Source organism: Phocoena phocoena, chromosome 19 (genome assembly GCF_963924675.1).
Source record: "Phocoena phocoena chromosome 19, mPhoPho1.1, whole genome shotgun sequence".
Classification (NCBI taxonomy): Eukaryota; Metazoa; Chordata; class Mammalia; order Artiodactyla; family Phocoenidae; genus Phocoena; species Phocoena phocoena.
The window spans coordinates 43,937,581-43,947,064 of NC_089237.1; the positions used below are offsets into that span (position 1 = coordinate 43,937,581).

Sequence of the window (9,484 nt, forward strand, 5' to 3'; positions counted from 1 at the left end):
TTCATTCCATTCTAGAATGTATGAGACAGGAAGGATCTTAAAACAGTATTTAATCTAGTGTTTCCTAACTTGTCCAACCATGATCAGACAATTAGAGGCATTGCTGATCTAACCCTTCATAGAGGGCCTTGCTCAAGGCCACACACGAACCAGAGGCAATGCCCGGAGTAGAGCCTGGGCCTGAGGCCAGCCCAGAGCCTTTTTCCTACCACCCTCACTGCTGGGACAGTCAGTGGAGGGGGCCTCTCCTTGCTTGATCTCCCAATGACAGGGGACAGTGAGATGGTAATCTGGAAACAGGCCCAGGCTACAGAGGGCCACAGCTGACCCTAGTTTGCCCTGGGCCACGTTTTACCTGCGTGATTTCTAGCCAGAAAACTGGCTAGCAGGGCAGGTGAGAGAGAATGAGGGTAGAAATACCAGCAGGGGGCCATGCCCTGTGGCCAATTCCGTTTTGAAGAGTCAAGTGTCATCTGATTTGTTTGGGGGCCTATGGCCCTCATCAAAGCCAGTGCCTTAATACCAAGTCCCATTCTGCCTTTCAACTTCAGGTCCAGGCTTTCCTAACGCCCTAGAAATGGGCCCCTCATTCTCTGGGGAGTCGGGCCCATCTCCAGGTTCCTGTTGAGCTACAGATGCTCGAGGGATGGTGTCAGCACGTGGCCCTGCTGAAATGCCCAGCAATGGGAGGTGTTAGAGGGCTGAGTGGTAACAAAAACTGATTCTGCTTGGTTTGGTGTAGCCAGGAAGACCAGAGCAAGGTGTCTTCAGGGAGTAGATCTCTGACCCTGAGGAATGAGCGGCCAGGGCTCTGCCCGGAGCTTCTCTGCTGACCTGATGCAAGCGCGGCAGCCCTTCACCTCCCAGCAGCTCCGGAGAAGAGAATGGGCAGTCAGATGAGGACTGAGCTGGCCACGCCCAGTACCAATCCCATGGCAACTCAGAGGCCCCTGTCCCTTCCAGCAGCCACTGCTGTCCGACCTACAGTGGGCAAACTAGGAACAGGAAAACAGAAGGCCCCACAGCCCAATGCCTTGGGGGCCGGAAGGTTCATTCCAGGGTGATTATACAGACTTATTATGATTGGCACTGCTAAGCCCAGGGGACTGATTCCCACGCAGAGATAGCAGCACGCTCCCTCCAGGTGGCACCAAGTCCCTCCCACAACCCTCCCTTCCCCCAGAGCTGGCACTGACCAGTGGTACCGTATTCATCACTAAGGAGTGACTGGTAGCTGCTTGGCCGTGAACTGAGCATGGTGAGCTGCAGTTTGGGTTGGAAGCAGAGGTGCTGCCCTCATGCTTCAACCGGTCCCTCCATCAGGACCTCTCCTCTCCCCTGGAGGGTTCTATGTGATTGATGGACTAAAGGGTTTAACAGATCCCTGTTCCAAATGGCTCCCACACCGCCTGCCCTGAGTGGGACTGTCTGGGTTACAATTCCAGATCCTAGAATCACAGGCAGGCACGGCGTGGATGAGGTGGGGGCCTTGGTCTAGCTTGACCACCTGGTCCAAGGTGAACACTGCCCTTTGAGGGGAGCTGCCGCTGCTGCTGAGGACTGGGACCCAGAGGCATATACTTCCAGCTGGTTGGCATTCACGTTGCTCCTCTCGCCCCCTGCCCTCTGGTCCAGGCAGATCAGGGGCTCTGGGAAAACTGCTGGAATTCAGGGCAATGATTAGCCCTTTCCAGTATCCTGTGAGAGACCAGAGAGAGAGAGTTCAGATTTAACACGGGGGGACCCTCAACTCCTGGAGAAGTGACACAGGCTTTATCGGATGGGCTGGTCCAGGTATTCCCCCTCCCCAAGCTGAGAGGTGGAAGACAATGTCCAGAGACAGAGGGCTCTGGGGGAAGAAACAAGTGGGTCAGGTTAGCGTGTGGCCTGGTCACAACTAGCCGAGGAAGCTCTCCAGGCTTCCCTTTAGCACATTTCTGCCACCGTAGTTCCATCTGTAAAATGGGAATGGAGGGGGATGAGGGGAACTGGGTGCGAGAACATAGCCTTGCCAAGAAGTACTGTGAGCCTGACCCTTCCCCTACCGCCTCTGCCTTGCTACCGGGGAATCGCTCCCAGACGATTAGGCAACCATCTGCAAGGGGAGAGGCAGGCTGGGACTTCCCGCAGGGGAAGAGCTCCAGGACTGAGGAGGTTGGAAGGAGGAGGAAGCAGAGGATACCTTTAGGGTGAAGGGGTCCATTTTGAGCCTGGGTCAGGGCCCTGCATTACCCAATCAGGACGGCCGGGATGAAGAGGAGGCCAGCTCCCAGAAGGAAAGGGAAGCCCTTCATGAAGTTCAGGGTGGCTGGGTAGAGCGAGTTGAAGATGCCGGAGGCTGTCAGCATGGCCAAGCCATTCACACAGGCCACAGCAGAAAAGAGAGCGCCTGTGAAGAAATAAATAGCACACTCAGGAATTTGAAAGACCTAAATGCAAATCCTGACACCACTACCTCATAGCTGTGTGACCTGGAGCAAGTCATTTAACCTCTCTGAGTGTCACCTTCCTCAGCTACGACTCCTACATCATGTGTTGTGATAAGGCTTCGATGAGGTCATGCATGGAAAGCACCTGTGCTACAAAACAAATGGCTGTTATTAAATCTCTATATTACAAGTACATTTGATATCTCCTAGCAAAAGCCTGATAAAGTCTGATAAAATGGTTTTAGGTTTATCCCCTTTGGAATCATCTCCTGTTTAGGATAAATTTCTGGGCTATTTCTCAGTTTCAACACTTATCAGCTGTGTGATCCCCGAATAAGACACTTATCTTTCTGGGTTTCTGTCCCCCTTCTGTTAAATAAGGATAATACCTTTCATAGATTGTTGGTAACACTATAATCGCATGTAATGCACCTATCACAGGGCCTGGCCCCCTGAAGGCAGTCAGTTAGTAAGAGCTGTTCTTTTCTCCTGTTCCCCTTGGCATCTCTGGGCACAGTGAAGGTGCTAGAAAAATGCTTATTGAGTGAATGAATGAAGGCACATGGGTTCTGAGGATAACAGAACCCATGGTGGGCTATACATGGCACCAGAGTCTCTGCCATCACCAGATCCTACTTCCAGGGCAGATGGGAAAAAGTGGATGAGCTACATGTTTCTGGATTGGGATCTAAAGACCAAGAGGCCTGATAAGCTATTCTTTATAGATATGACAGCATGGAACTTCCCTGCTGTCACAATGGTTAAGAATCCACCTGCCAATGCAGGAGACACGGGTTCGAACCCTGGTCCGGAATATCCCACATGCCACAGAGCAACTAAGCCCACGAGCCACAACTACTGAGCCCGTGCTCCTAGAGCCCGTGCTCCGCAACAAGAGAAGCCACTGCAATGAGAAGCCCACGCACGGCAACGAAGAGTAGACCCCGCTCACCGCAACTAGAGAAAAGCCTGCGCGCAGCAAGGAAGACCCAACGCAGCCAAAAATTTTAAAATAAATAGAATCGATATGCCAGCAGAACACAAATTTTGCAAAATAATCAACAGCCCAACAGAAGTTGAGATTAAACTATCAGACTGTCAGAGCTCAAAGGGCCTACAGATGTCATCAAGAGCTATTCACGGGACTTCCCTGGTGGCACAGTGGTTAAGAATCCACCTGCCAATGCAGGGGACATGGGTTCAAGCCGTGGTCCGGGAAGATCCCACATGCCGTGGAGCAACTAAGCCTGTGCACCACAACTACTGAGCCTGCACTCAAGAGCCTGCGAGCCACAACTACTGAGCCCTCGTGCCACAACTACTGAAGCCTGTGCACCTACAGTCTGTGCTCCGTAACAAGAGAAGCCACCACAATGAGAAGCCTGAACACCGCAATGAAGAGTAGCCTCCACTCGCCACAACTAGAGAAAGCCCACGTGCAGCAACGAAGATCCAATGCAGCCAAAAATAAATAAATTAATTAATTAAATTTTAAAAACTAGAAAAGAACCCCTCCCCGCCCCACACACAAAAAAAGAGCAATTCACATGTGTTACAGATGAGGAAACAGGCCCAGATCACAAAGCCGCTGTGACAGAGCCAGGACTAAAACCCAGATTCCCAGACCTGCTGCTCTTAGAAAGAGACCTGGGTGTGCATCCTAGTTCCACCACTTACTGAGTGACCTCAGGTGAATCAATTTAACCCTCTGGGCCTCTGCTTCATCTGCCATGTGGAGACAGTGAAACCTACATCACAAAGTTGGACACTCTGACCCCAAGGAAGCAGGGAACTCTGGCATCGTCACATCCATTTTACAGATGGAAAAGGTGAAGTCTGGAAAGAGTAAATCCTCTGCTTGGCTTATGCAAAAGAACATAATCGTATGCTGCTGACTGCAAATTCCAACGCTGTGGTCTGAAAATCCAAATCGCTGTGGTTCTCTGCCAGCCCTGGGCACTGTGACAGCAACGCAGTTGTCTTGGCTACTTATTTCTCCAGGGTGGGAGGGAGGAAGGTAAGCTGCCTCCTGGCCCGTGGCTCCCCTCTGCACAGTTCAGGAAACACTGGGCATGAGGAGCCAGACACAGGCTCACACCCTGATACTCACCCTGCTCTGACTCTCTCACCAGCCTGGAGAGTTTGGCCCGGATGACAGGCGTGACGACCAACGACAGGAAGAGGAGCCCGTACCCTGTGAGGAAAGAAACAATCATCAAGGAAATGGGCTTGGGGAGAGGGGTGCCCAAGTGAGATGTAGCAGAGGTCCTGTACCTACCCCATGAGGAACTCGGATTGGACACAGGAAGAACTTCCCTGATGGGGAAGGAGACAACGATGGGGCACAGCAAGCACACAGTAAATGCAAGTTCCTTTTCCCTTGACATTTAGTTACTCGCAGGCTTACACTGTGTCCTTCGTAACCATTTCTCTCCCTTGTGCAACTGTTACCTCCTCAACAAAAACTGCAAACTGCTAAAAAACAGTGGTGCCTGTGAAGTGCATTCACGATGAGGTCCCCCGGGGCCCCTTCAGGGGAAAGGCCCCCAAATCCCAGAGCAATGACAGTGTCTTCATCATCTCTGCACCCCCGAAGGCGTTGAGCCCAGCACCGAGTCCATGGAAGATGCTGTGGGCAGGAGAAAAAGGTACCTGGTCCCCGTCAGCACTGTCCAGGCGAGCGGCCACATCAGGAAATCTGTGATTACAGAATGGCTGACTGTACACATTTTAGGGCTCTATTAAAATAAATCTGTCCATTCAGGAAAGTTAACTTCCTCATTCGCAGCTGCCCCCTCCCACCAAAAAAAAAAAAGAAAGAAAAGAAGAACTAACAGAAGCAGGAATTTGATAGCTGCGGTCTGAGAAGACTGGCTTTTTTAAAAACCCAAAGAAGCTGACCAAGGAGATTTGAGATAGGTCCTGTGATTCTTATCAGAGAAGTGAGTATTAAGGCATTAATGGCTTGGACTTTGCCTAAGAGCACCAGGAATATAGGCTGTGGGAGGCCAAGGAGTGGAGCAATTAGTGTAAGAGCAATATTTTTGTCTTTGGCTCTATCTTACTAACAATATTTATGGTTGGTAATGTAAATGAATTACTTTGGCTATTGAAGGTCTATATTTTCTGTATAACAAAGATGGCATTTTTATGAGGTTTCTTAGTTGTCTGTCCTCCAGTGCAGGCTAGGGGCACAGTGATGTTTCCAAAGACATGGGCATGAACTACATTTGGCGGCAGCAGGTGGCCAGTCCCCAGTTTTCACCCAGCAATTCTGCGACAAACTGTCCCTGAACCCATACCCACTTTACCTGTGAACATGAGGGGTGTAATGGTAGCAAATGCAAAGACCACCATCCCCATGATGTTGAAGGCCAGACCGATCTCAGCCACCCAGGTGTCGGCCAGGCAGTACTGCAGAAGCCTCAGGCCCAGCAGGCTGGTGAGGTATGGGAGGTGCTGAGCCGCAGAACCGTAGCCAATCAGCCTAGAGTCCCAGCAGAGGGGTGTACTGAGCTCATAGAGGGTCAGGATGTCCTGGGCCCCAAGGTGCACAGTGATCACCACAAAGATGGCCAACGAGTACAGGGCTAAGTGCTTCCTGGACTTCTCCGGGGCCTGGGTCACATAGAGCTGGACGATGGATCGGTGGTGACGGAGTGTGAAGAGCCGGGCGGATGTCGCCTCTTTCACTGTCTCACCAAAGCAGAATGCTGCATAGAGAGTCATGGCAATCAGCAAGGCCAAGGCCAACCAGAAGGGGTTGGCATAACCCTGCTCCTGGAGCCAGTTGCCACCAATGAGACTCGCCAGCATCCCTGCCACCCCGATGCACGCTTCCAGCAGGGCCATTCGGATGGTACGGGTGCGGCTGGAGCTGACATCTGCCACGGAGGCAAAGCCAGCAGCCAGGAGGCCGCTGAAATCGCCGAGGAGGGCACAAAGGATGCGGCCCAGCACGAAGTAGCCAACGTGGAGCTGCAGCTGTACCACAAAGATGGACAGCACGGTCTGGAGCAGCAGGCCGAGGGAGGCCAGCACCAGCAGCGGGCGGCGGCCCACACAGTCACTCCAGGCACCCAGCAGGGTGGACGAGAAGAGTCCCACCAGGAAGCCGCCCATGTTCATGTAGAGGGTCCAGTGGGAGGTAAGCGTCTCCACTTTCTGCGGAGGCAAGGGTCTTATTACCAGGGTGCCGTTCCTCACTCTGGGCTGCCCATCGCCCACACCATCACCAACCTGGGAGATACAGGGATGAGGACTTTCTTTGGAGCCCTAAACCTCAGAGAATTTTAGTACAACTCTTAAAAACTGACACTGGAGGGGTATGGGAAATGGGCAAGATCCGTTCTCTTACTTTTAGCACTGTGAATGAAAACTGTCGCCTGCCGCATCGGCAAACAAAGGATGCTGCGGCCATCAAGCCCTCAGCCACTACTGCCGCCCCTGATGCTGAGCCCTGATGTAACTCAGGATGGAGACAAACAGGCTGCCGACAGCCAAGCCCTCAGCCACTGCAGCCAGCCCCAAGTACAGACCCAGGATGGGACAGAACAGGATACTGGCTCTAGAGAGCTAAGGTGCATATCAGAGGAGTGATTTCAATAAGCCCAGGCTCCTGCATCTTCCCTTACTTAGAAAAGTGCTAAATTCATTGACTTGTGGGAATTCCCTGGTGGTCCAATTTTTAGGACTTGGTGCTTTCACTGCTGGGGCTGGGTTCAATCCCTGGTTAAAAAACTAAGAGCCCACAAGCCAGGTGGCGCAGCCAAAAAAAAAAAAAAAAAAAAAAAGTCCAGTAACTTGAGATGTCTGGTTTTCCTCAATTAACAGTAATCTTTTGATGTTCCAACTACCTGGTTTTTATTGCAAAACTCCTATATATCCTGGCGCCTCCCTTACCTCTTGGGAACAGTCCCTCAGAGCTATCTCAGAGACTGCCTCCTGGGCCTGAGTCCTCAGAAAGTCTGCCAAATAAAACATAATTCTCAACTTTCAGTTTGTGCTTTTTTTTTTTTTTTTTTTAATTTATTTTTGGTTGTGTTGGGTCTTCGTTGCACGGCGCGGTCTTCTCACTGTGGTGGCTTCTCTTGTTGCAGAGCACGGGCTCTAGGTGCGCGGCCTTTAGTAGTTGTGGCACGTGGGCTCAGTAGTTGTGGCTCGCAGGCTTCGCGGGCTCTAGAGCGCAGGCTCAGTAGTTGTGGCGCACGGGCTTAGCTGCTCCGCGGCATGTGGGATCTTTCCGGGCCAGGGCTCGAACCCGTGTCCCCTGCATTGGCAGGCAGATTCCCAACCACTGCGCCACCAGGGAAGTCCCTCAGTTTATGCATTTTTTTTCAGTGGACACCCTCTTTTGTTAACCCTCAAACTCGCTTTACCTAGATCAACTTTAAGCATCCCCGCAACGCATTTCTCAGTCAAGCCCCAACTTTGCTCCGGCCCCGCCCACCACCTAATATCCTTACCCACTGGGCTGCCCCCAACCTTTACGCAGGCCCCGCCCACTCCGCTGCCCCCAGGGCGCGCCCCTGGCACGCTCTTCGCTTCTCCCCGCCGCCCCTACCTGCGCGGTGGGGTCCACGCTATGGTTGGTGCAGCTGCCCCTGTCACGAGTGCCGTTGTAGCCAAGGTCGGCACTGAAGCGGTGCCACAGGTACTGCGTGGTGACCGGGCCCTGCAGGACCAAGGCGAAGTTGGCAAGGAAGATGAGAGGCTCCACGCAGCCGCGGCACAGCACGGGCCCGGCGGGCCAGGCGCGGGTCTCGCCCCGGGAGTTCGCGCGTTCTTCCATGCTGAGCTGCCGCTAGGCTTACAGCTCGGCTTTCTGCGCCTGCGCCCAGCGTCTTTTTTTTTTCTTTTCTTTTTTTAAGCCTGGTGGGGCGGGGCCAGGAGTGGTGGGCCCCCTTCCTCTCGGCCCCTCCCTCTCTGGGCTGGGGAGGGGAGGCGAGGGACCCCGTACCCCTGGTTTACAGAGTGACCTCAACTGCAGACCGTGCCAGGATACAGGCCTGCACTCCTCAGGCGCAGAACACCCATAACAGTAACAAGAATATCAATAATTAACATTCATTGATCGCTTATTATGTGCTGGGCACGGTACTAAACACGGTACAAGTGCATTAATGTCCCAACAACTCTACTGGCTAGATGTTATCAAGGATCTCAATTGACTCATGAAGAAACAAGGACATCGGACACTCAAGGCTGAGCTAGAAGAACACACGACTTTTTTTTTTAATTAAAAAAAAATTTTTTTTTTGTTTATTTTCGGCTGCGTTGGGTCTTCGCTGCTGCACGAGGGCTTTCTCTAGTTGTGGAGAGCGGGGGGCTTCTCTTGTTGCGGAGCACGGGCTCTAAGCGCGGGGGCTTCAGTAGTTGTGGCACTTGGGCTCTAAAGCGCAGGCTCAGTAGTTGTGGCACACAGACCTAGCTGCTCTGCAGCATGTGGGATCTTCCTGGACCAGGGAACCCGTGTCCCCTTCATTGGCAAGCAGACTCTTATACACTGTGCCACCAGGGAAGCCCAAGAACACGTGACTTCCGATGTCTATGCTGATGTTCTGCGCTGTGACAGGGGCGACTCAGTGGATAAGAGTGCAGCCTCCAGCTCTACTGCCTCAGTTCCATCACCTAGGCCCCGCTACTATCTCGGACATGCCACTTAGCTCTTTGTGCCTCCACTTCTTCACCTTTAAAATGGTGGTGCTAATAGAACCTGCCTCAAAGAGTTGCTGTGGAAGAACAGTGTCTGATACATTGTAAGTGCTATTGTTGTTATAAATAGGCTGTCACTTGCTCCCCTCCTGCCGTAGGATCTTTCCCTGGGAAGCTTATCTTGTTTCTGGGGCTGGGGCCTGGCTTTGCAGTGCCCTTGGAGGAGCAGAGGAGGAGGAGAAGAAGGTGGAGGACCTGGGAGGCCCTTAGGTGTGGGCTTGTGCTCCCTGGTCCTCCTACTATAAAAATAGGGGCATAAAGCAGTTGGATCTCCTGTCTGGGCCAGTTTCATTGCCTGTAAAAGGGAATGGTATTACTTGGCTTTCTCCCTTATCAGTGCA

The 9,484-nt window shown here is 52.4% G+C and overlaps 1 protein-coding gene across 1 annotated transcript; it reads right to left on the reverse strand.

Annotated features, from left to right (window-relative positions):
- Nucleotides 1-1,640: 1,640 nt before the first annotated feature.
- Nucleotides 1,641-8,220, reverse strand: SLC46A1 (solute carrier family 46 member 1). Its single transcript, XM_065897560.1, has 5 exons — nt 7,993-8,220; nt 5,741-6,593; nt 4,540-4,623; nt 2,233-2,389; nt 1,641-1,698 (listed from the first exon to the last, which is right to left on the reverse strand). The coding sequence occupies exons 1-5, from the start codon at nt 8,218-8,220 to the stop codon at nt 1,641-1,643; spliced, it is 1,380 nt and encodes a 459-aa protein (XP_065753632.1).
- Nucleotides 8,221-9,484: the final 1,264 nt, after the last annotated feature.

Excerpts from the sequence above, each read along its gene's own strand:
- SLC46A1 (XM_065897560.1), bottom strand. The coding sequence starts at position 8,220 with ATGGAAGAACGCGCGAACTCCCGGGGCGAGACCCGCGCCTGGCCCGCC. Across the intron at positions 4,624-5,740 it reads TACACCCCTCATGTTCACAG|GGTACGGGCTCCTCTTCCTG; the intron begins GTAAAGTGGGTA and ends CTTTCCTCACAG. Across the intron at positions 2,390-4,539 it reads GGTGAGAGAGTCAGAGCAGG|GCGCTCTCTTTTCTGCTGTG; the intron begins GTGAGTATCAGG and ends ATTTCTTCACAG.